This window comes from Bison bison, unplaced genomic scaffold, assembly GCF_000754665.1.
Source record: "Bison bison bison isolate TAMUID 2011002044 unplaced genomic scaffold, Bison_UMD1.0 scf7180017864297, whole genome shotgun sequence".
Lineage (NCBI taxonomy): Eukaryota > Metazoa > Chordata > Mammalia > Artiodactyla > Bovidae > Bison > Bison bison.
In genome coordinates, this window is record NW_011494869.1 from 1,906,194 (window position 1) to 1,933,031 (window position 26,838).

Genomic DNA, 26,838 nt, shown 5'->3' on the forward strand with positions numbered 1-26,838 from the left:
TGGAATCAAGATTGCTGGGAGAAATATCAATAACCTCAGATATGCAGATGATACCACCCTTATGGCAGAAAGTGAAGAGGAACTCAAAAGCCTCTTGATGAAAGTGAAAGAGGAAAGTGAAAAAGTTGGCTTAAAGCTCAACATTCAGAAAATGAAGATCATGGCCTCTGGTCCCATCACTTCAAGGCAAATCGATGGGGAAACAGTGGCCGACTTTATTTTCTGGGCTCCAAAATCACTGCAGATGGTGACTGCAGCCATGAAATTAAAAGACGCTTACTCCTTGGAAGGAAAGTTATGACCAACCTAGACAGCATTTTGAAAAGCAGAGACATTACTTTGCCAACAAAGGTCCATCTAGTCAAGGCTATGGTTTTTCCAGTGGTCACGTATGGATGTGAGAGTTGGACTATAAAGAAAGCTAAGCGCCGAAGAATTGATGCTTTTGAACTGTGGTGTTGGAGAAGACTCTTGAGAGTCCCTTGGACTGCAAGGAGATCCAACCAGTCCATCCTAAAGGAGATCAGTCCTGGATGTTCATTGGAAGGACTGATGTTGAAGCTGAAACTCCAATACTCTGGCCACCTGATGTGAAGATCTAACTCATTGGAAAAAGACCCTGATGCTGGGAAAGATTGAGGGCAGGAGGAGAAGGCGATGAAAGAGGATGAGATGGTTGGATGGCATCACCGACTCAATGGACATGGGTCTGGGTGGACTCCAGGAGTTGGTGATGGACAGGGAGGCCTGGTGTGCTGCGGTTCATGGGGTTGCAAAGAGTCAGACATGACTGAACGACTGAACTGAACAACACTAATGAAAAATCAAAACAAAAAGAAACAGTTACTGTGTTTCTGACTTTAAGAGCCATATAGTATTATAAAATAATTCAGAAATGTATGAAAATTAAAAACCTATAATTTTGCTAGCCAAAGATAACCACAGTTAACATGTATTTTAAGGATTTTTATTATGTGTATGATACACATTTATAAATATTTTTAGATAAATATAATTATGGTTTACATACTATTTAATAATCTGATTTTCTCAGTTAATAACATAGTGGTGGTAGTTTAGTCACATCCAACCGTTTGCAACCCCTGGACTGTAGCCTGCCAGGCTCCTCTGTTCATGGGATTCTCCAGGCAAGAATACTGGAGTGGATTGCCATTTCCTCCTCCAGGGGATCTTCCTGACCCAGGAACTGAACCTGGGTCTCCTGCACTGCAGGTAGATTCTTTACCAATTGAGCTGTGTAAACACTTATTTTTACCACAATTAACATCACTCCAAATTCTAACTTATCATGGCTCCACGTTATGATTTTTAACATAATTCTGAGGGCTGTACCATGACTCTGTAGACGTGTGTGTTTTGAATGTGCTACCTTCTGCTCACTGGTCCTTAAGGTGAGTGTGGTTTCAGCCAGCAGACAGCCAGGGTCAGAGATTGACGAGGGCTATCCAAAGGACAAAAGAGGGTGAGGAAACCCATCCTTCCTCTCCGAGGCCCCTGGGTTTTGAGCTGCTGTGTGTGGGCAATGGCTCAGAACCTCAGCTTACAGCAGGGGGACAGGCGTGTAAGCTCTGCATCTCCACGCAGGTAGGTGTGGACACACCTGAATTCGGTCCACCAGGATTTGAGTGAATAGCTCCTCAGGGAGCACGCAGCTCACGAGCCCGGTATCACCTCCCACACTGGCGCTGACACTGAGTCGACGCTGCGTGGGCCCCGAGGGGAGAGGGCTGGAGGAAACCTGTTTCGAGAGAGAAGGATCAGGAGTCAGAATCCAGAAGCCTGGTGTTTCAACAACTCCTCCACTTAACAGGCCATGTGACCTTGGGAGAATCATCTAATCTCTGGGTCTCATTTCCTCATCTATAAAATGGGGGTTGTACTGTAAACTGGAAGATTCCTATCTCACTTGAATAACTGCTGTAAGTTTCGAGTAGGAACACTGTGGAAGATGCCTTGTATGTGTATTGAACAGCAAACATTTGTTCATTTGTTCAAACATTTGTTCACTTCCACTCTCCACCCTGCTTCCCCCACAAGTAGCTGTATCTATTTCCACACCTTTACTGACTCTAGAGGAAGACGGCACCCGTTTCCTTCAACTATGCTTAATCCTGGTCTCCCCCGCCACATTTCCTTGGAATCTCTTTCCCTCTTGGGAAGATCATCATCTGATACTTCTCCAGGAGTTCCCATCTTTACAGAACCTGCTTGTGCCTCTACCTCCTTCCACAGAAAGAACTCTCTTGACCCTGGGTTTGCTCCTCTAATGATTATTTGATCTTTTCTCCCTTTCTTTCAAATATCTCAGAAGCTTGCACTCATCTGACTCTGGTTCCCACCAACAATCCACTGTGCCACCCACTCTCTCTGGCTTCAGCCCCTGCTATTCAGCCGAGATTGTTCTTGAAGTCCCTTGGCACATGACTCAAACTCTCTGGCTTCTTTATGACTTTTCAAGACTCCCCTGCAGCCCTCCCACAATTTATATTAGTGGGTCCATCCTTAACATTCCTTTAGAAGTAGGTTGAACCACATGAAGTTGTTGCAACAGAGGTCTCAAGTGGTTGAATACTGTCAATCTCATATCAATTTCGTATGGCTTAACCTAATTCTTTTTACATACCTCTTTTGTCCTAATCTCATTTTATTGCAAATAAAATGTGTGGTGATCACCCTCATCAGGCTCTTGGTTCAGCCTGAGTGCAGGGTTTTGCTTTATTTATCTTCACTTTGCCAGGGCCTGACCTGTTTCACACCTGGTAGAATACTCCTTTCAGGAGCGGTACAGGGCAGTACCCAGGCCTGCCTGGCCAGGGCACCTGTAGGAATGAGGTTGTGCTGACCCAGATGCAAGATGCCAGGAGGAGGAGGGGTAGGAGAGGAGGAGGATTAGGGGAAAGGAGGAGGGGGAATCCCAGCCCTCCTTTTGGGGAGCCCTGATTTGTACCTGGGGCGTTTCGGACGAGTGCTGGTGATGCTGCTTCTGAGACCCAGAGCCGTGGCTCTCTGCCTTGCCCTTGGTGAGCAGCACACTCCCACGCACAGGCTTGGTAGGTTTAACTTCGGGAGTTACCAGAGTGCATTCCGAAGTTAACTTGCCCAGGGTCTCATTGCTCAGTCGCAATTGTCCCATGGCATTTTGACTCGCAGCAGCAGCCTCCTGGGCTACACGGAGAGAGTGGGTTTATATTGAAAATCATCTCAGGATAATAAGGAAATAATAGGGAGGATGGAAAGTTGAAACCTACTGTGATTCTTCTGGGGATGGCGCAGCCACCTCCACCTGCGGCTCACCCAGTAGGGCTGGGAGAAGGGGCTCCACCACTGGGGGTGGATGGTGATGATGGTGGGTGTGTGCCCAGCCTGGGCTGGAGCCCCGGCCTACACTGCTCATCTTCTCAGGGGATCCCACGAGACTCTGCCACCTTCTCTTCCAGCCCAGAAGGTAATCATTTCTGAAACTGCTGGTACGACTACAGCCTTGCCTGCCCAGGAAACCTCTCATGATTATTACTGTGCTGTTTTACAGTCTTTTATTCTCACCAAATCTTCAAAGTCCAGCACATATCATACACCTACAGCACATCTCAGTTTGGACTTGGCACAGTTCAAGCGGCCAGCGGGTCCTGAGTGGGACCCATGGGTTTAGACTAGTCACTTCCACCTCAGTACAGCCAGCTGACTTCACAGCAAACAGCACATGTAGGTCTGGGTTTAACCCCCACCATTGAAAGGTCTTTCTATGAAGTCACCAGTGACTTCTGAACTATGAACTATAGCTGTCCTCTTCTCAGGGATCATTCAATTTGAACTTTCAGCCACCTCTGATTATATTCATTTACTGATTTAATACATGTTTGTAAATATTTAGTGTGTCTGCTATGTGCCAGGCACTGTTCTAGATGCCAGGAATACATTAGTGACAAAAATTAACACAAATCTCTTACTCGGAAGCTCACATTCCCATTGGAGTCGGGGGAAGACTGACAGCAGAGTAAGTAGAATAAATAGTATGTTAACTAGGGATAAGGGCTATGAGAAAAATAAAGTGGGAAGGGTCCCCCAGACTCTTAACTAGGGCTCTGGAGAGACATGAAAGTCCTTCTGGCCCCCGCTCCAGCAGCCCTTCTGATTGCTCCTGCCTCTGACCCTCACTCTGCCTTCTCCACCTCCCCTGGCTTCGCTGCCTCTGCCTCCTCCTGAAAGATAAGTGTTCTCCAAGGTCCCATCCTGCCCTGTGTCCATCTCTCTCTTCTCTTTCTGGAACTTTCTGGACTGACTGATTTCCTATACTTCAGCAGCCACATCTCTCACTTTGTTGAGGAAGTCTCTCCCAATCATTAAGCCTTTAGCTTGACATTACTTTCTCAGGGAGTTCAAATTTACGATTTGTCAAGGGACATCAACACAGCTCCAAAGACCTCTGAGTAACGCAGTTTGACAGAAAAGGAAATCAAAAAAATCTAACAGAACTGAAATTATGATGCAGCTTGGGGTTCCCACTAAAGAGTGCCAGAATATGGCACTCCAAAAAAAGACTATAGGAGCTCAGGATACGCCACCTCGAAACATGCTGCTTTGATATACTGGCTATTCTAAGCTGTAGGCACTTGAAAAAAGCAGTAAATGCAAGGAGTGGCTTTCTCTGACCTCCCCCTAGCCACTCAAAGACAGAGTCTCCCTAAGAAGCTCCCCTGTCACAAATCCCATCCAGGGAAGTTTCATCAACCAGGGAGATGGACTCTTATCACAGAAGAAAGACTCAAGTCCACACTACACCCAAACCATCAGAAGTCATCATACCTCCCATCCATCCTCCTAAGGCCCCTTCATCTTTCCTAAAAACCACTGACCCTCCCCAACAGGACCACAACCCCCTTTCCTTTCCCTATTAGGTGATATTTACTTCTGAATTCTAAAGCCACTCATTTCCATCCTGAGTATTGCCCATGGACACATGAAGCATACATGTTAATAAACTTGTTCTTCTCCTATTAATTTGCTTTTTATTACAGGGGCACTCAGTCAAGAAATCAGAAAAGTGGAGAGAAAATTATTTTTTCTTCCCTACACCACTAAAAAGCTGTTTCTCTCATCTTCCCAGCAAAGAATCTCCCATTTCTCCTGAAAGCCCCAGCCAGGTCTACGAACTAGTAAGCGTGGGACACCATCAGGAATGACATCATGCTGTTCTAAGCATTCCTATTAAAAGAATGAGTCTACTCTCAGCAGGCACTTGGCTTTATAGTCCATAGATTTTTTTCCCACTGAGCAGCTGCTCTCCTGTCCCGCAGGTCTTTAGAGGATCTGAGGGAGTCAGGATTCTTAACCTCTGGTGGGTAGGGCCATACTACTTAGTACTTAGTAGTAAGTACTACTACTATGGGGTTTAAAAATCTAATTTTTCTCTCCAGTAAGCTTTCTCCTCCCCCATGTTCCCTGTCTTGGTAAATGGCGTAACTCTCTTTCTGGTTTCTGTGATTGGTCATTGAGTGTGGTCACCTTGAACGCCTCCCCCTTTTTCAATTCCCTGCCATGAAGGTCACTCTTAGCCCCACTCACATTCAGCTTTACTACTGCTTTCTTTACAAGATACCACGAGAGTGCCTTTCCTCCTGTGACTTTCTGGCTATTTCTCCCACAGGATGAAAAGTGCCCAATTACTCTTTTCCTTCAAAATACAATCCAAATGCCTCATCTCAGCACTAAGGTCAACTGTGATTGCCCTCAATCTGTCTTCCCACCTCTAACTTACCGTCCCTGCTCTCTTGGTCTAGAATGTCCTTATCTTCATCTTTGCCTGTCAACATTCTCCTCCTTCAAAGCCCATTTCCCTGAAAACTTCCCCAAATGCTTGTTGGAACTCAATTATCTCAAAGTTGGTTTGCTGCAGAAGCTGGTACTTCTGTTACATACTGTCCTCTGCTCTGCATGTCAGTCCCCACTCCAGGGGTCACCCACAAAGATGTGGGCCATCCTCGCCCTGCTCCCTGTAGTGCCAAGTGCACTGGGCAGCCAGGAGAGTGGATGTCTGTGGGAGAGAGAATTCTCTGAGCTGCTGATGGGCAACAGGTTATAAGTCAGCCTTCAGTGGAGCTGTGGGAGAAAAGCTTGGCGTGGAGGGTGGGGGTAAACTGAGCATCACCAGTGGGATTAGGGCCAGTTGGCCACAAAGAGTCAGAGGAAATGGCTCTCACCAGACTCCTCCTCCTTCATGGACTGCTCTATGGCAGCTCGAATGCAGAGCTCCCGGGCGCGGATGCCTGCGACGTTGTTGCTGTCAGAGATGGCTTCCAGCATGACAGAGTCAAGGTTCAGGCAGGCAGCACTGTAGTACCTGGCCATGTTGACTGCGGTGGCTGACTTTCCTACAAAAAAGGTCAGGGGATTGAATTTCACAGCTTTCATTTGCTCACTGTTCTCAACAGAAGTTTCTAGGTCAGAGGCTCCTATAAAGTGACCTCTCCAAGGTCCCGGCCTCTAAGTCTCTCATGTGGCAGCCAAGAAAAGAGGGAAGACTTGAGCCAGGAGTCATAACTAGGGGTTCTGGTCCTAATTCTACCCCTGAATAGCCATGTGCTATGGCAATCCACATTCCCTCTGGATTTTCTCCTCAGCTTAAAAAGTGATTCAAAAGATGAACTTTAAAAATCTTGTAGCTCTTATTTCCCTCATTCTACTGGGAAGAGACTTTTTTGGTTTAAAGAATAATTTGTGTTGATGTCTGTTTTTCTCATTCAAAATACCTGCTCATTAAAAAAAGAAAGCAGAAAATTCAGAAATAACAGAAGAAAAAAGATCCATAATTTACTCATCCAGAGAGATTATAGTTAACATATGGCTGCTATTTATGCATCTGTTATTTATGTTATTTATGCATATTTTATTTACATTTCTTATAAAAAAAAAAGTAGTGGGCTAGGTGGTAGACTGAATAATCCCCCATGCATCTGTTATTTATGTTATTTATGCATATTTTATTTACATTTCTTATAAAAAAAAAAGTAGTGGGCTAGGTGGTAGACTGAATAATCCCCCATGCATCTGTTATTTATGTTATTTATGCATATTTTATTTACATTTCTTATAAAAAAAAAAGTAGTGGGCTAGGTGGTAGACTGAATAATCCCCCATGCATCTGTTATTTATGTTATTTATGCATATTTTATTTACATTTCTTATAAAAAAAAAAGTAGTGGGCTAGGTGGTAGACTGAATAATCCCCCATGCATCTGTTATTTATGTTATTTATGCATATTTTATTTACATTTCTTATAAAAAAAAAAGTAGTGGGCTAGGTGGTAGACTGAATAATCCCCCATCCTAGGATGTCCACATCCTGATCCCTGAAGCCTGTGATGTGCTGTGCTCAGTCGCTCCGTCGTGCCTGACTCTTGGTGACCCCATGGACTGTAGCCCACCAGGCTCCTCTGTCCATGGAGATTTTCCAGGCAGGAATACTGGACTGGGTAGCCTTTCCCTCCTCTAGGGGATCTTCCCAACACAGGGATCGAACCCAGGTCTTCCACATTGCAGGCAGATTCTTTACTGACTGAGCCACCAGGGAAGCCCAGAGCCTGTAATATGGTACCTTATATGGTAAAGGGACTTTGCAGGTGTGATTAAATTAAGGATCTTGATGTGGGGGAGTGCTCTGGGTTATCTGGGTGGGCCCAATGTAATAACAAGGGTCCTTACAAGAGAAGCAGGGTGGTCAGAGTGAGAACAGGTGATGTGATGATGAAAACAGAGAGACAGAGAGACAGACAGACTAGAAGATGCTATGAGGCTGGTTTTGAAGATGGAGGAAGAGCCCATGAGCCAAGGAATGCAGATAACTTTTCTAGAAACAAGAAAAGGCAAGGAAATGGATTCTCTCCCTATGGCTTCGAGAAAGGATGCACCCCTGTTGACCCATTTTAGACTTCTGATCTCCAGAACTCTTAAGAAAGTTTTAAGTCACTAAATTTGTGGTTATTTGTTACAGTAGCAATAGGAAATGACCAGAGATTACAAATTGTAAGCATGATTTTTTTCCACTTAAAAGGATATATCATGAGCCTTTTTCTATTCATTTAATACACTTCAGTAGTACTTTTTAAAACTGTCATAGTATACATTCAAAATTTACCATTTTAACTGTTTTAAGTGCACAACTTAAAAAGCTAAGTATATTCCCAGTGTTGTGTGACCATCACCACCATCGATCGCCAGCATTTTTCATCTTTCCAAACTGGAATTCTGTACCATTAAACAATAAGCTCTCATTCCTCCCTTTGTTCAGCCTCTGGAAATCACCATCCTACTTTATGTCTCTATACATACAATGACTCTAGGGTCCTTATACAAATGGAATCAAACAGTAATTGCTATTTCACGTCTTGCTTATTTCACTTAGCATAATGTCTTCAAGGTTCATCTATGTTTTAGCGTGTGTGAGAATTTCCCTCCTTTTATGGGTGAATCATATCCCACTGTACCACATTTAGTTTATCCACTCATCCATCAATGGACAATTGGGCTGTGTCTACCTTGTGGCTATTGTGAGTAATGCTGCCATGAAAATGGGTGTACAGGGCACTGTTTTTAAAGGTGGTATACATATATATGGAATTTAGAAAGATGGCAACAATAACCCTGTATACGAGACAGCAAAAGAGACACTGATGTATAGAACAGTCTTTTGGACTCTGTGGGAGAGGGAGAGGGTGGGATGATTTGGGAGAATGGCATTGAAACATGTATAATATCATATATGAAACGAGTCGCCAGTCCAGGTTCGATGCACGATACTGGATGCTTGGGGCTGGTGCACTGGGACGACCCAGAGGGATGGTACAGGGAGGGAGGAGGGAGGAGGGTTCAGGATGGAGAACACTTGTATACCTGTGGCAGATTCATGTTGATATATGGCAAAACCAATACAATATTGTAAAGTTAAAAAAAAAATTAAAGGTGATATAATTCACTACATGAATGCATGCATGCATGCATGTGAAGTCACTTCAGTCATGTCCTAGAGAATGTACTATGGTTTAATTAACTAGTCCCCCATACTAGTATACTGTATACTTCATACTGTACGAAGTATACTTCATACTGTATACTCCAACTGCTCCCAAATTTTTAGTATGGCCGATAATGTTGCAGACAACACTGAATGTAGTTAGTCTTTATCCATATGATTACTTTCCTAAGAGAAATTTTTAGAAATAATACTTCAAGGTCAAAGAGTTTGTGAAGAAGGACATGGCACCCCACTCCAGTACTCTTGCCTGGAAAATCCCCTGGATGGAGGAGCCTGGTGGGCTGCAGTCCATGGGGTCATTAAGAGTTGGACACAACTGAGTGACTTCACTTTCACTTTTCACTTTCATGCATTGAAGAAGGAAATGGCAAGCCACTCCAGTGTTCTTGCCTGGAGAATCACAGGGACGGGTGGGCTGCCATCTCTGGGGTCATACAGAGTTGGACATGACTGAAGCGAGTTAGAAGCAGCAGCAGCAGCAGCAAAGAGTTTGTACATATTTCCCCCACCACTCTTCTTAAATGACTTAATGTCTTGGATTTTTCTTTAATATTTTAATGCTACTAAATTATTGAAAGAATACAAGCTCCAACAATTCAGAGATGTATTAATTAAAAATGAGATGTCCCTGCTCTTTCTCTAACTTTGTATCTTTGAAGTTGGCAATGTAACAATTTAGAGATAATCCTTTGTTACGTAAATCTCAAACAGAAGAGTATTTTATTGCCTCAGAAACTGCACTTGCAAATTTCACTGTAAATTTATCCCAAAGGGGCAACTCTTCAGGCCTGTGCATACCTGACAAGGGCGTCCCATGGATGATGATGGCGATGCCTTTCCGGTTCTTGGCCATGCGGCCTTCTGCAGAGATGTCAATGCCCAGGTAGCGAGCAATGGCCTTGCTCACTGGGTTGTTCTCTACTTCTCCAACCTCCTCCGCAGAGTGGCTGTCAGTACTCTGAATCTTGTCAGCTACAAATTAAAAATACACGTGTGCATATGCGTGCATGTGGACACACCCACAATTCACACGGGTTCTGATGAAAATGGGATGACTTTGCTTACTCTACATGTTATTTTAAAATGACCAGCACAATCTGCTGCAGATGTTGCTGCCAGAGTCACTCACCTCATAGCAGACGAAAGCACCCTTTTTGGCTAATAATTTGTCCGAAGCTACTAGAATTGAAAACACAGATTACTCTCTGATTCTTAATCCCGTTTGGGGGAATCTCTCCTGCTTAAAAATAACACTGGAAACTAGTGTTTGCAATCATAAGGGACACGGCTAAATAAATGATGGCCTGCTCAAACTGTAGAATCAATGCATGATTGTGCTAGTTAAATGCATTTTATGGAGAAAGGTGAAAGGCGCTGAACAGACTTTCCACTTTTGCTTAGAAGGAACTGGTACCCGAACATTAAAATGCATGATTACTTTGCAACATGAGTTTTTCCAGGCTCTCCTCATCCTCCTCTTCCTCCGGGTAGGTCTTGGACTCGACCATTGGGATGTGCCGCTCTTCCAGGTTGGACGTGACAGAGATCCCTCGGCTGAGCGAGGTCCTCTTTGTGCTCGCCGAAGTGCCCTGCTCTGACAAGGGACCGTCGTCCTCTTCTGCCGGGGGGAAAAGGACGGAAGCACACAGGAAGAGTCAGGAAGAGGACCAGGGAGATGGGGCAAAGAAGGGAAGAGAGACAAAGAGGAGAATCACTGAACTGGTTACCGTCAGCCTGGGCCATCTGACCCAAATTGAAAAGAACTGCAGTCAGTCTGCCTCCAAGTTTCTCTGCCCAGAGTGTTTCCACATTTTAACATTAAAAAAAAGATACAAAAATTATACATTCGCTCCAGAAAATTTGGGAAATTCCAAAGAGCAAAAATGATAAAATTTAGCTGCAGAAAGCGATACCAAAAAATGGTAGTACAGGAATGGCAGCTTCACCGGATACCAGAGTGGAAGAACTGCAGCCTCTCAGAGTTTTAATTTTAATGGGATCATACTTTACGCACATCAATTTGTAGCCTGCTTTCCTCCTTTTCATGAGCATTGCTGAGCACATATACTACTTTATTTCCCCGAACCCTCCTCACTGTCCTGATTCCACAGAGTTTCAATGGGTGTATTGGGTTGTCATTGTACAAGGTCTGCTCTGCCCTGCAGCTAAGACATCCTCTTTGTTTAATTTTGGATTTGAGTCAGAGAGGTTGTAGCTCTCCTGGAAATGGCAGCAGTGCAACTTGGAGCTGCTAGCCTTCCCTGGACGTGGTCTGGAAGCAGAGGAGGATGGACCCTCTCTGTGACAGCAGAGTGAGCAGGAGCTCAGAGAAGTGCTGGGGAGGAGCAGAGCGAGCGCTTCCCTGGACTCTTGCTGGCCCTCAGGTCGCAGCTCCAGACCAACTTTTCATGGGCCAAATGGAAAAAGGTGCGGAGGACAGGGATGAGAGCAACAGGGCCCTTCCTGACCCTCACTAAATCCTCTCTGCCCTAAAGCTTCTCAGGGCTCTCTGCCTCGGGCCACCAGGCAATTCTGGGGCCATCCCCCAACCCTTCCTGACTGTGAGCTCTCAAAGGCAGGGACTGGTTTCACTGATCTCCCTTCCAGCATGTCAGCTCAGTGCTCAGAACACAATGGGTTTTTGTTATGGACTTAACTAGTTTCCATAAAAGTTATCTGCTGAAGTCCTAAGCCCCCCACCCCCACCCCGGTATGCCAGAATGTGACTACTTGAAGACACAGCCTTTAAACAGGTAATTAAGTTAAAATGAGGTCATGTGAGTGTCCCAATCCATCCACAGCCCAACCACAGACACACAGGGGGAAGTCTCTGTGAACACAGAGTGGGAAGACAGCCATCTACAAGCGAAGAAGGGAGGGTCATAGAAAACAACTCCACCAGCACCTTAATCTTGGATCTCTAGCCTCCAGAATCATGAGAAAATAAGTTTCATTTGGTTAAGCCCCCCAGTCTGTGGTATCTGCAATGGCAGTTCTGGAGAACAATATGCTCAGTGAATACAACCAGAAGACTAGGTGGACAGGCAGCCTTCTTCTTTCCTCTCCTTTTAGAGCAAACTAATGTTCTCCAACTAGCTTCTGTCTCCCTGAGAGACAATAAGACAGCTCTAAGGGCGGAAAAACGGACTTCATTCATTCACTTTAACAGCACACATTTATCGGGCACTATGATGTATCAGGTGCTGGTCCATGCACTGGGTTTACACTGGGGAATACATGGTCACTGCCTTTATGGGGGCTTCTTGTCTAGAGGGGGAGATGGGTGTGAAGAAAATATACATGATGACTATTATGCAGAAGAAAGAAAAAGAATGGGGAAGGTGAATTTCCAGGATGAGGGCACAGGGAAGAAGGGAAGACAAGCAAGCACCCCAACAAGCTACACGATCCTACAGGTCACCCTGCAGGTCACTCTGGAACCTTGATGTTCAAGTGTACACAAGGGGGCCCCTGGGCAGATGACAGATAGCCTGGGGATGCTGGGCAAGAAAGGGCAAGATTATAAGAGCACAATCTAGCTTTGTGATTGAGGTTATGATCATGGAGGGTCCTTCCTCACGTGAACTCCCACCCCTACCTCTCGTAGGGCACTAATGTCCACCATGCATGACAGATTACCTTGCATCACCTAGGCACACACTTGGAGGCTGTGGAGTAGAGTGGTTACTGTCGTGGACTCCAGAGTCAGAGAGATCTGGGCTTGAGTGCTGGTTTTGCCACTTAAAACTGTGGGCCTGGCTTTTCAGTGCTTCCTCTCTCATTTGTATGTGTGAAGCCCTCAACACAGAGCTTGCTCTAGCAAGCATCCTTCTATATCTGCATTAGATGTTTTTAAGCCTCGACTCCCCAGCAGACTCCAGTGAGAGCAGAATGTGTCCTAGCATGCGCATCCATACAATGGGGACAACAGGGTCATTCTGTAAGGATTAGAAAGGAAATCCCCAGGACACCTGAAGCCTGCCTGGCACCTAGCGGGTGTTCAGTAACTGGTTCATCTCCCAGTAGAGATATCTTAAAGAAGCGAGGGGCTCCAGAGCCGTTGAGTTCTCACCGTTCTCCTGCGCCAGAGTCTCCAGATATTTCACCTTCATCTGCTCCTCTTTGGACCGCTTTATCTCCCTGAAGTACTCATACACCTCTGGGGGCAGCTTCTCCCCAGGAAGGCGAGGAGGCAGCAGCAGAGAGTTGTAGGAATCATAGCCCTTCAGTGTTCGCAAGATCTGCGCAAGAAGAACGGGAGTTGCTGTTGGTCTGACTGGAAGCTTCCTCCCCACAGCCCCAGGTGGGCCTGCCATCCATGTCATGAAAGCCCTACTTCTACCCAAGGCTGGGGTGTGCACAGATACTTTCTGGACCTCAAAGGGTAGGGTCCTCTGCAGGGGTCTAAAGTGTAAGGTTGAGTCCTGGATATGGGGGATATATACAGGGGGTATAAGGATTTTGTGTCTGGGCATTTCCCATGTGGAAAAGAATTTTCTCCTTGTTTTTAAAAACAGCATTTACTGTTTTTCTTTTGTTTGTTCTTTTTCCCCCCATTGACAAAAGTACAGAACTCAATTATCCACTTTGAGTGACATGTTAAAAAAAAAAAAAAAAAGGTTGTCTCATAAATAGAGGATATAGAGAAAAACAGGTAAAATGGCATTAGGTATGTATGTGCATACGTGTGTGTATGTGTGTATGTGTGTGCGTGTGTGTTTGAGAGAGAAACACAGATACAGATGTATATTAGGGTTGTCAGATGAAGCATAAGATGCCTAGTTAAATTTGAATTACAGATAAAAAAACTGATAATTTTTAAAGTATGAATTTGTCCCACATTGTTTATTTGGAAGTCAAGTTTAATTGGGGCAACCTGTTTTTCTACTAAATCCAGCTACTCTAGGATGTATGTATATTTAGTATAGAAGACAGTAAAGTCAACTCCTAGAAAGCAATTACTTCCTAAGTTACTGGTGTGAAAAATCAGTTAGGTAACCATTCTCCAAGATCACCAATTTTAGTTGTTTGAAAACCAATATTAATGAGCTTATTCTAAAACTTACATGGAAGAACAGAGGGCTAAGGATAGTTAAAATGCTAATGAAGAAAAACAGAGAGGACTGTCCTACCAGACATCAGGACTTATGAAGCTGGAGCAACAGACTGGGAGGTATAGATGTTGGGACAGACAAACTGAAATAGAGCAGAGAGTTCAGAATAGACCCATGTGTATGCAGAGCTTGATACAGGACAGAGGCGGCACAGCAGATCAGTGGGGAAAGGAAGGACTGGTCCAAAGATTGGCTGACATAGAGACACAAAGGCCTGGCCAACTTGCTTCAACCAGGCCAGCATTAAAGAGCCAGCCCAGGTGCACAGCGGCCTGTGGGATCAGCTGAACTCCCTGTGCCACATCGTCACAGTTTATCTTCTCATCTACCCAGGCCTACGGTCCTTATTCTTCACAGGATCATCCCTGAGACTGCTCCCTGATAAACCTTCTGCATGCAAATCTCAGAGCCTCAGATTCTGCTTTCCCCAGACCCTGGCCCACAGTGAAGACTGTTGTGCCAACACAAGCCATTGAACACTTAATATTACCTAATGGAGAAGCTTGCTTCCAGAGGGACAGAGTCCCACTTGGAGGAAAATTTCTGGATACAGAATCCAAATTGGGCAGAGCATAAACACTGGATGTAAAGACAATATTCAAAGGCCAAGTTGGTGGAGAGTCCAGAGGAAGCAGATCTTAAATGCATACTACTAAGTGAAAGAAGCCAGTGTGAATGTCTACATACGATATGACCCCACCTATATGGCACCCTGGAAAAGGCAAAACTACAGAGACAGTAACAAGATCAATGGTTACCAGGGGTTGGGAGGAGGGGGGATGAACAGGTGGAGCACAGAGGATATTTAGGGCAATAAAAATACTTTATATGACACTATAATGATGGATACTTGTACATTTGTCTGCATCCCTAGAATGTACCGAGAGTGGGCTGTGAACTATGGACTTCGGGTGGTTAGGATGTCACGCAAGTTCATCAGTGGTAACAAATGTACCGTTCTAGCGAGAGAGATTGATAATAGGGGAGGTTATGCCTGTGTGGGGGAGGAGAGATATGAGACATCTCTACACCTTCCCCTCAATTTTGCTGAGAATCTAAAACTGCTCTAAAAAATTAAGTTAAAAAAAATGGATAAAGCAGAGCAATTGTAAAATATGCAGTCCAGAACCAACTGGGGGGGTGGGGGGGAAGGCAGACTAAAGTCCTAACGTGATTACATTACATATAATGTAATATATAAATACCCCAATTTAGACACTGCCAGAGTATATTAAAAAGATGACCCAAATATATGCTGTCCACAAGAACCTCACTTCAAATACAATGACTGTGGCATATGTTCTTTACTGTTTTAACTATAAGCAGGAATTAGTTTTTCAATTAGTTGTTTAAAATGTATAATGAGATCACAAAGAAGCAATGAATTCTCTCAAGGCAAGGGAAGTAGGTCAGGAAAGACTGTGAAGTGGTCTTTAAATTGACAGGGAAGGGTTCATAGGAAGAAGAAGCAAAGGTCAGGAGTTGTCCAAGCAGATAGGAGAGTACCTGGCAGGGCCCAGCATGTGTAGGAAAATGGAGTTTGGTTTTGGTCTGTGCTCACCTTCTCTTCTACAAGATATTGCTGGTCAAATTCTAAGGAGTAAAACTCAATGGGAAAGCTGCAGGGATTCTTCACCACCACCTCGGCCTCATCTCCAGCTGCGTAGGGCAGCAGGGGCCCCAGCTCTAGAACCGAGGGACTAAACTCCAAGCGTGGTTCTAGACCTTGCCCCTCCACCAGCAGAGTAATCTTTTGAGCACTCTGTGCAATCTGGAACACCAAGGTTTGGTTGTAGACTTTCTGGGAAACAAAAACAAAACAAGCATCTGAATCTGTTTCTGTTGTGTGTCAGGTAAAACTGATAACCACTGGAGAACAAAATGGATTCTGCTTAGATTAAGAAAGAAAACTTTTCTTATAGAACAGCATGAGAGCAATTTAGATTAGAGTGTTAATGCTGGGAATCTAGCATGCCAGGCACTGTACCAGTGCTTTACCACAGTCCTCAGAATGTTGTTCTCATACCCTTCAGGACCTCCAATGTGCTCAGATGTCCCACTGCCATTATCTGCACCTCTGGACTCTCCTTTCATGGGCCCTGTGTCCCATAAGTATAGGGCAGGGCAGGGCAGGGCAGAAATGCAGGAGAAATAACACCTTCTGGGAACAATCCTCAGTCAACGATTCTTGGGAGTTACTGTATGAAGACCTGAGCTCCCTCACTCCTGGGGAAGGAAAATTCTGAAATGTGCGTTTTGTATATTTTCTCTGAGTTTGCAGTGGGATTATGATCCAGTGTCCAAGGTAGCTGGCTCAATTTCACACCCTATTAGCTGCCTTCCTTTTCCTCATCACTTTCTACTTCTCTATTAGTATCCCCTACACTTCCTACAGCTTACACTCAAATTCTTGACTCCAAGTCTGTTTCTTAGAGAATCTGAATGATCATACTTCTATTATTTGAAGATACAGTTAAGCAACTGGTCAGAGATGATCAGAGAGGGCAATCAATTCATCTCATACAATTACAATCCAATACCAGGTGACAGTGCCACCAGTTACCCTAATCTGGTTTCACTGAGAAATCTATTAAAATGCATATTCACAGGCCTATGCCTAGAGACCTTGACTTGGCAGAGAAAGGCTGGGAATTCTGCACTTTTAACCAGATGCCCAGGTTATTGTGAAACTTGGGCCCATGGCTTGGGTTTGGACGGCATGATTGACTGAGCAATTTGGGGAGCTTTTGAATACCTTAGTTTAAAGGGGAAAATCAGATGGATGGAATGTGTAAGGATGTGGATACAAGTTCAAAAAATACCTATTGTTGGAGAGAGTAAGAAAATGAATTATTGGCTGTGAAGCGTTTCTATATAATTATGAGTTTAGCATCTTATGTGATCCAAACTTCTATATATTTAACTGCTTTTTAGGGAAATATTTCTAAAACATTTCATTCATCTCCTTGTATTCAGAACACGTTATAATGCCTAGGAGTTGTTAGTGGGGACATCAATAGTTTCTCTGTGCTCCCGGTGCTGGTGCAGATAAAGGTGTGGATCGCGTGGATTGCAAGGCTAACCAGTTCCTAGTATGTGTGCATGCTCAGTCACTTCAGTCGTGTCTGATTCTTTGTGATCATATGGACTGTAGCCTGCCAGGCTCTTCTGTCCATGGGACTTTCCAGGCAAGAATACTGGAGTGGGTTACCATTTCCTTCTCCAGGGGATCTTCTGACCCAGGGATTGAATCTGCGTCTCTTATGTCTCCTGTATTGGCAGGTGGGTTCTTTACCACTATCTCCACCTGGGAAGCCCTTGTACACAGCCAATAAATTTCTCTCCCAACTCTAATTTGAAAAGATGCATCCCAATGTTCATATTAGCACTGTTTATAATAGTCAAGACGTGGAAGCAACCTAAATGTCCATCAAAAGATGAATGCATAAAGATGATGGGGTATATATGTACAACTGAATAAAAAAGAATGAAATAATACCATTAGCAACATGGATGGGCCTAGAGATACTAAGTGAAGTAAGCCAAAGGCAAATATCGTATGTTATCACATATGTGGAATCTAAAAAAGTGGTACAAATCAACTCATTTACAAAGCAGAAACAAACTCAGCCACAGAAAACAAATGCATGGTTACCAAAAGGGATAGTGGGGTGGGGGCAAAAATAAAGCCTTTGGGATTAACATATATATACTATTAACAAAACAGGTAAACCACAAGGACCTATTGTATAGAACAGTAAACTCTACTCAATATCTTTTAATAACCTATAATAGACAAGAGTCTGAAAAAGAATATATATATATATTTATATATAACTGAATCACTTTGCTGTGCACTTAAAACTAACAACATTGCATACTGTAAGTTAGCTATACTTCAATAAAAATGATGCTTAAAAAATGCCTCTCCCATTTGGTGGAAATATTTTATTAATTTTGATCAATTCTAATCTAGCATTTATGGAATTGTGCAAACAAATCTATGTTTCTTACTATATTTACTGATAATTCTCTCATTCAATAAGACGTCCAAAATCTTGAGTAACCCAGCTCATAGTCTTAGGACTTCCTAAGAATGACAAATACATTAGTTTTCTTTTCTTTTAAAGGATCAGAGAGAGTTTGACGATGATAGAAACAGGGACTCTATTTTAGAATCAGATATGAAACCATTCACTTTTCTTTCTTCTCACTAGAATCTTAAGCATCTCATCAAAGCTGTTACCCGGAAAACAGGAGTTAACTATAGGTGTTTTATAAAACTCACATCCATTTCTTCTTTTAAAAGAATAGAGGAAAAACATCTCCCAAATGCCTTAGGCTTTGAGCAAAAGTCTTTACAGTGTAACCTCTTGAGATCCTCTCTGGTTCTAGGATTTTATCATTTTTCACTGTGTTCTTTGTCAGGAGTAGCTTTGTGTTGATGGTGTTTGCAAAAGAGACATTTGTGAGGCCCAGGGAGTATGTTTATCAGGAAGTACTTATTATTATCACAACTCCTGATGATAATAGTAAGTAGACATTGAGCCAGGACATATAGAGCAGAATGCTGTGCATTTTATTCACAGTAATTCATTTCCTCTTCAAAATGACCCTAGGAGGTAGCTAGTTCAGGTCAATAATGTCTTACCTGAAACCCTAGGGGCCAGATGCTTTAAAAATTCAGATTTTTAAAAAGGTAAACATACCACGTGCCCTATGTTATAAAGTATCCTCTGCAGGCTCCCCTGGAATCAAGCACATTATTATTTCTGTGGCTGTAGTGTTTGAGTCTGCAAACCAAGGTGGGTAAATAAAAGTTAGGTAGTTTCATGTCAGTTCAGATTAGGTTTTTCTGCCAAATGAATTTGGGTCTGAAACTTATGAAATTCTCCCCCCACCCCTGCCCCCGTTTTTAGATCTTATTGGATTTTGAAATTGCAATAAGGGATTTGGGGACATATGATATTATTATTTTTCATTTTATCTGTGAGCAAACTGAGGTCTAGTGAGGCTGAGTAATTTGCCCAAAATCATGCTCCCTCCAAGCACAAAGGAAGAAGGCCTCTAAGCCAGGTCTACTGATAGAAGTCAGGGAGTTAGATAGGAATCGGCAGCAGCGGTGCTCCTAACCACCAGGACGACAGCTCCTGTATGAACCAGAGTATTGGATGTCATAATCAGAACAATGAGGGATGGGTCACTCAAAACTTCCCTGGAGATCAATTAAGCATGGACTTCGAGTAAATCTCAAAGAGATCCAGGCAGTCTGACTACATTTCTTTAAAGCTTACCTCCTCTTTGGGCATGAATTTCACTTGCACGTTGGACCTCTCACCAGGATCCAAGACCCCAGAAGTGGGCTGAATCTCAAAGATCCGTGTCTTTGGCTTTAATTCAGCACACAGTTTGCGTCGTAAGTATTTTGGCATGTGTTTCTCCAGCTGGTGAAGTAATATTAGACAATTAGATAGTTTTCTTTGGAAAACGATTCCATTCCATTCACTCAACCCATGTTTACTGCTTACTTCCCAGGTGTCAGGGGATGTGTGGAACCAGGGACACCAAGATAAATAAGATATTCGCCAGAGAGCATGACCTGATAGGCCCTTGAGTGTTGGGCTGAGGGCAGACATTTTATTCAGGAGGCAGTGGTTGTCACTGAAAGTCTTTGAGCAGGAGGGTGAAATGAAGAGAGTAAAAGTCTAGAATTATAAAAGTGGCATAAATGAAGACGGGAAAAAGGCGACAACAGGCCTAAACTCACTTACCTTGCTAACAACTTGCTTATGGCTCTGGACAAACCATTCACAAGGGACTTGGAGATGATTGGAAAGCTGAATAGTTTCCACAAGGCACTGTCCACACTGAATTGTGGCAAACTCCACTTTTCCACAAGACAGGGTCATACTGGGAACGGTCACCTTGGCTTGGAGACAGATGTGAACTGGTGGCCCTCCAACCACCTAGGGTGGGCATAAAATTGCTGTTACCACATAGCACAGGCTTGGAGGAAGAATCGTGGCTTTGAAATAGCTGGGATCATCACAGGGTGGTCAGTAAGCAGTGCTGGAAGCCGGGGAGGATGAGCTGGACCCAGTGGCGCGTCTTACCTTGATGGGCAGAATGACCTCTTTGTTGCCAACAGAAACATTGCCCCCTTGTGTGTCGAATCGCACTTCAAATGTTTCCGTTTCACAGTAAGGCAGATTCTTCACACGATCTAGCTCAATACTAAAGCCTGGACCAAGACAAACAAAACTTCTTTGTGGGAAGGAAAAGTAGCAATCAAGAGCTGCTCTAGAGAGAGCCCATCTGAGGCAGAACAATCCCTCAAAGAACTGACTAATAGCCCAACACTTCTTTCAGTTGATCCCAGAAGAAACATAACCACCTCTCCAGGACAGTACAGCTGGGCACCTTGTCAGAAATGACAGCATACAATAGGAAGGGTCTCCAGCCTGGTCACCTGTGTCATGAAGGACACGCTTCTCTGCATGGAAGGACACTGGAAAGTGACTGGTGTTGGTGATCTTGATGATGTGGGTTTGGACGTCACCGAGGATGATGTAGCCAAAGTCCAGGATGTATTCTGGTAGCTGGACTCTGAAACAGTGAACAAGCTCTCCTTACCACTCACGTTTCCATATGTGAGACAGGGTGAGGCTCTTGTCTGTTCCCTCTGCAGAAGTCCCTTCTGTAGGGACTTCGGGGAGAACCACCACTCTCTAGAATGGAGGCTAGGGACGAGACACCTCCCCCAGGAGACCACACTTCTGCTTTAGCCCTCATCTCTAAATGCAGTCAGTGCTGGTCCTTAAGTACCTGAAGCCCAGTCTGTCTATTACACAAAGTGGGAGGTTTCTAAGAGGCAGAGACCTGCCTAGCTGGCTGGCTGCTGGAGAACAGCAGATATGTGAAGCAAGTGGATTTCATCCCAACATGATCAACCATTAATTCAGGGAGCACTCTGGTGGAGGGCACCACCAGCTCTGCTACATTCTGAAACAAACATGACAGGGAAGGTCGCTTACTTGATTGGTTTACGGCGACTCCGATGGTAGAAGTCATCCATGGAAGCGGGGACAATTGATTTCTGATGTTCTATGGCATAGTCTTGGACTATAAGTCGCTCTACTTCCATCTGGAGGTGAGCATTTAACTGGAGCAAGAGAGAAGAGCAAGTGAATAAACTCTTTTAGAATATGCATTCTCAGTGGGGGCAATATCACCCCAAGGGGGCAAAAACTACTTTGTGGAGGGAAAGTCAGAAAATCTTAGATATTACAATGGCTTGTGGCCCTCCCTCCAAGGGGTCAGAGTACATAAATAGATATACAGTATAACTATGGGGTTAAATTTTTTATTGTAGGATAGAGTGGGCTAAACAAACTATACATCTATGCCATGGACTATTACTCAGCAATGAAGTAAGGAATGAACTATTTATGTTAATGGTTCTCAAGGGCATTATGCTGAATGAAAAAAAACATCTCCAAAGGTTGCATATTGTATGATTCCATTTATATAACTTCTATGCTCATAACAAGAGTACAGAGATGGAGAACTATAGTGGTTGCCAAGTGAAAGGGGTGGGGAGCCTGGGGATGGCTACATCAATGTAAGCGTGTAAGGGCAAAAACAAATTAAAAATAAAAGGCTCAAGGGAGTTCACGGTTACTGAGTGGTTAGTATTCTGGACTTTCACTGTTGCGGTCCAGGTTTAATCTGGGAACTGAGATCCCAGTTGTGCGGGACAAGTTGTGCAGCACAGCAAAAAAAATACAGAGGCTCAATTCTCCCTGTTAAAAATAAGGGTGGAGACTTATTCCAGCTTCACTTTTCTTGAGCATTTACTTAAGAAAACTTGCAAGTTCTTTCTTTATCTCTTATAAAATATATATATAAATATTTTTAGAGGGTAAGCTTTTTGTCAGCTTCATAACCCAGGAGTGTCTTTCTCAAGGACCTGGGAACCACTTCTTTGACGTGGTTTGACATCTCTGTGTCACCGTCAAGGAATACAAAGCCCCATCTCCCGGTTTCCGTGGGGGCACAGAGTCCAACTTCAGAGGACTCTATCATAAAAACACAAGAGGTTTGTTTTCCCTTTGGGTAAAGCCAATTAGCTAACACAGATGGTCATTCCAATTACCATGTGAGTTCAGCATGAAGTAAGTGTGACAAATGGTGCTGTCTAGTCCTCTTACCCGAGGACTAGTTATAGTTCTTAAGGACTAGTTACTGTTTACTTTGAGAACATGCATATAATGGGTTATATATAGTGGGATTGTATCTGCTTGGCTCCATGAAAGACAGAGATTTCTGTCTTTGCAATCTCTTAGCAGATCAGCAGAAACATGGAGCACTTTCTACTTTAATGCTTATCAATAATAAAGTTGGATTCTTTCTTCATGGAGGGATTTTGTGGGTTGGAAAGAGAGTTTGTTTGTAATTCTATTTTCCCTTAACAAGCACAAGGGATACTTAGGAGATGAAACACTTCTGTGTTTTAATTGTGGTGGTATTTACACAAAGCTATACATGGAAAAAGTGGGTAGAATCGCACACACATACAGATATGCATACACATGTAGACATGCAGACAGACACATGAGTACATATAAAACTGATGAAATCTGAATAAGCTCTGTGGCGTGTACTAACATCAGTTTTCTGGTTTCTATATGGTTCTATAGTTACATAAGATGTTACCATTGGGAAAAACTTTTTTTTTTTTCCTTGCAGCTTCCTGTGAATCTAGTTCCTGTGCAGAGTGAGGCCAATCTTACCTCAGAAGAATCATCGTCAGGCACAGTCTCCTCTGGTGTCTCTAAGTGATACAGAGTTTCACATTTATTGTACTCTTTCTCTAGGTTTTTTCTGGCCTGATTTAAGAAGATTTCATATTTTTCACATCCTGTGGGGATTGGAGTTAGAAGTAAATCTGGATGGCTAGAAATATACGAATTATGCCTAAAACATAGATTCTAAGCTCAGGGTCAATAAAATGAGAGGGGAAGTGAACTTTGTGATACCTCGCCTACCATGTTTTCTCTGCTTTAGAGGATATTTTGTACCAGAGACCTCACTGAAGTTTATAGCATTAGGCTTTAGTGAGCTACCGTCTAGTTCTCAAGAACTTTATGGCAGTAACATCCTGAGGCAGTTATGGGGTGACCAACTGGATCCCAGTTTTCTTGATATTTTTCCAGTTTAAGCACAGATGGCTGTACCACTTGAGAAACCTCTCCATGTTGGACAAACCCAGATGGATGGTCACCCTTAGGTTGGTCTTCATGTTTGCTGATTATTTATTAACTAAAAGAATATATTTGATTCAAGTTGCTTTAACTACAACTAAATAAGCTACAGTCCCCCCCCGAATCAGGGAGGATGGGCAATGGCCGGAGAAATGTCAGACACCCAAGTTCACCAGTAAGCTAGCACAAATTCAAATGCCCAAGTAGACAAAGTAATTAAAGTGCCTTCTGTGAAATCATAGGAAGTGCTGAGGCTGTGGTGAACTGGAGCAGAGAAAACCCAACTAATGCTCAGATTTAAATTATTTTAAAGCTCTGTATTGGTTAAACATGTGTACTGCCATAAAGAGGCCAGATTGGCATCCAGTTTTCAGCCATGAGGCAAAGGATTTCCTTCTTGAAATTGTATGTGGAGCTGGACTAACCTATGTCTGGTTGGAACTCTAGATGGTAGAGAGTAACATGGTCTTAGATTTACTAATATTTGTGTTCATATTTTCAGGAAGCAGACAATTGGGATATAATGAATCAACAGGTGAGTTAGTGACTTTGGGGAGTGGGGTAGGAGGAAAGGCTGAGGTGGGAGAGCTTAGTCTGAAGCTGCTTAGGTAATGTGGGTTTCAAGGAACTTGAAGAGTGAAAAGTTTCTCTTGACTCCTCATCCTGCAGCCCATGTCAGGAAGAAAGAGCCAGAGTCAGTCCATGGCTCAAAAAGCTGCTTAGTTGAGCTTCAGAATCTGCTAAGACAGAAGTACTCTGGTACACAGTGATGGCTCCAAGAGTTGGATGTTGCCCAGAAAAGCCTTGGCTAGGGATGTGGGCAGACAATTAATAACAGTCTAAAAAAAAAAAAAAAAAAAAAAACAGTCTAAATTAGCCCAAACTGAGTAATGCCAGCATAAGGGGTTGGAACCTTGGTTGCTTCTCTTTACAGTTTATATTTTGAGAATTGTACTCCTTGCAGTAAAATTAGCCGTAGCCTTCTCAATGGCCAACCGTGAGTGACAACTCAGGGAGACAGTGCAGCTGGAAGGAACATGCCATGGAAGAAAAGGCATTTGGAAGTACGAAGTCCTGATCACTCTGTAATTTAATAATGGCGAAATTGGCCAAACGTCTTAATCTGGGACTGTGGTGGACATATCTTATTGCACTTATCTCAGGTCATCCAGTCAGCTTCAACTCTTGATGTGTTTTGCAACTGAGGAATAACACAAAAGGAGGACTGCCAAACAAATAATGCAGACTGCCAGCACTCTTGATGAGCAGCTAAAATGCATCTTGTCATCCAGTGGGGAAATATTACAGGGGGTAGAAGTACCTTTGAGGTTCCTGGGGAGATCGAGGCAGATTCGGGGAAAGATTCCCTCTCCACTCAGAGTAATATTTTCTGGGTCCAGGTGGGCAATCTGTATCTGGAAACTTCTTTGAAAGATCTCAGGCACTCCAGGTAAGTAATAAACCTTCAATACTTGCTCTTTATGGGAACTGATAAAACCCTATGCGGCAGAAAGATCAGAGAGAACTTTAAGTAAAATTTACAATAGACTCTTGCTTCCAGCAGTTTGATGCACTGAATAATCCCAAGGGCTTAGTGTATGCCATAGTGTCCACTCACAGTGTCCTCATACAGAGGAATCTTGGTTTCCTCTCCCAAGATTCATTCCTATTGCAGATGTGAGAAAAAGACAGACAATAGAAAAATAGGAAGCACATATGGGCAGGCATTTCATAAAAGAGGAAACCGGAACAGCAAGTCAACACAGTGAAAGCTGCTTATTCTCATAAGTAATCGGGGAAGTGAAAATCAAGATCATAATGAAAAAGATTTTAACCATAAGATTGGCAAACTTTGCCAAATTTCAGTGAGACTATGAACCAAAAGAAACTCATTTACATCTGGTGGGAAATCACCAGATTTTTCACAGGAAAAATCATCATGAAAACTGTGTTAGTACCTCCTTATAAAGTTGAACAAATGCATAGCCTATGACCTCAAAATTTCACTCCTAGGAAAATTCTCTGTGAAAACTCTTCCACCTGTTGGCGGGGACACAGGTACAAGAGTATCTGTAGCAGAATTATTTAACAGTGAAACTTGCGGGGGAAAATCCCCAAATGTGTTTTGACAGGGAAAAGGAAAACTACCTTCCATGTAGTGGTTACAAAATGAGTAATGTACATTAGTGAAAATAAATGAACTATAGCAACATGCAACAATGTAGACTGGCCTTGAAAACAAAATATTAGGGGGAAATTGCACAAATTACAGGTACTGATGACATTTTTATAAAGCTCAAGATAAAGCAAAATCCCATAAAATGAAATCTCCATGAGGGCAGGTGTATCTGTTATGTTTCGTTTACTATTCGACTACAAGTTCTAGAAAAATACCTGGTCATTGCAGGTGCTTAGAAGTTTTGATAAATTAATAAACTAAAAGTACTCGATGTAAAGATGCATGCATATGTAATAGAACTGTATTTTACAAAGAAAATGACAAACATGAAATTCAGACTAGTGGTTGCAGGCCCAGGGGTAGCCAGAAGGAGTATGAGAGACAAAAAGAGCTTGGGTAGATTGTCGTATGTTGAAGTGCATGCACCAACACACAAGTGATTTCAAATATATTAGTGGTGTCCTGAGTCTGAAGATGGGTGGTAGGTGGGGTATTCATTTTTTTATTATGTGCTCTAAGTCAAACACATGTGATATGGATATCTTCTACATACATCAAATATCATACAATAAATCTTTAAAATTGTGAATAAGGTCACAAAATAAAACCTCTAGGTCAGTAATCAGAAAATAAAAGTGGGAGAATGTTATGGTAAAAAACTATCAGAAAAGGCAAATCAGCCTAGAATATAAACCAGGGAAAATGCTATTATAGATTCATGTTATTTAGAAGTGCTTTAAAAGTCATCTTTGAAGGGGCCTCTAATAATTTTTAAATATATTTTATTGTCTTTTGATGTTACAATGGATGTATATTCTTTGAGGAAAAATTAGAGAATGAAGATAAGAAAAAGCCTGAGTCGTGCAAACTTATGGAGTCTTAATGTACACTGACAGATCACTGTGGTTAATCCAGGTCAAAATATTAACTCAAAATCTGACCCCTTGAGGTACCTGGCAAAAACAAATGCAACACTCTTGGTAGCATCACATTACAATCCAGGGTGAATGAGGCTCTCCCAGGGAGAACACTCTCAGCTAAAGATGACCCTAAGCCAAACATTATAAATCATACAGGGAAAGCATTGATAATGAAAGAGAGTCAACAGTCACATAAATAGGAATAATAATAACTCAATTAGAAAAATTTAAAAGAATGTACAAAATGACTAGTGATAAATGAAGAAATTAAAATCCCAAGTGAAAGTGGTGAATCAGATGGAATTTCTGAAAT

General features: G+C 43.0%; 1 protein-coding gene across 1 annotated transcript in view; it reads right to left on the reverse strand.

The window, feature by feature from the left end:
- HYDIN (HYDIN, axonemal central pair apparatus protein) overlaps positions 1-26,838 on the reverse strand; it is a 474,307-nt gene that overhangs the window by 74,551 nt on the left and 372,918 nt on the right. Inside the window, 14 exon segments of the mRNA XM_010850902.1 lie at positions 1,622-1,759; positions 2,969-3,186; positions 6,219-6,389; positions 9,848-10,021; positions 10,488-10,667; positions 13,122-13,290; positions 15,725-15,964; positions 19,458-19,607; positions 19,935-20,129; positions 20,277-20,404; positions 20,633-20,769; positions 21,198-21,325; positions 22,956-23,083; positions 24,748-24,925. Coding sequence (XP_010849204.1) covers positions 1,622-1,759; positions 2,969-3,186; positions 6,219-6,389; positions 9,848-10,021; positions 10,488-10,667; positions 13,122-13,290; positions 15,725-15,964; positions 19,458-19,607; positions 19,935-20,129; positions 20,277-20,404; positions 20,633-20,769; positions 21,198-21,325; positions 22,956-23,083; positions 24,748-24,925 — 2,334 coding nt within the window.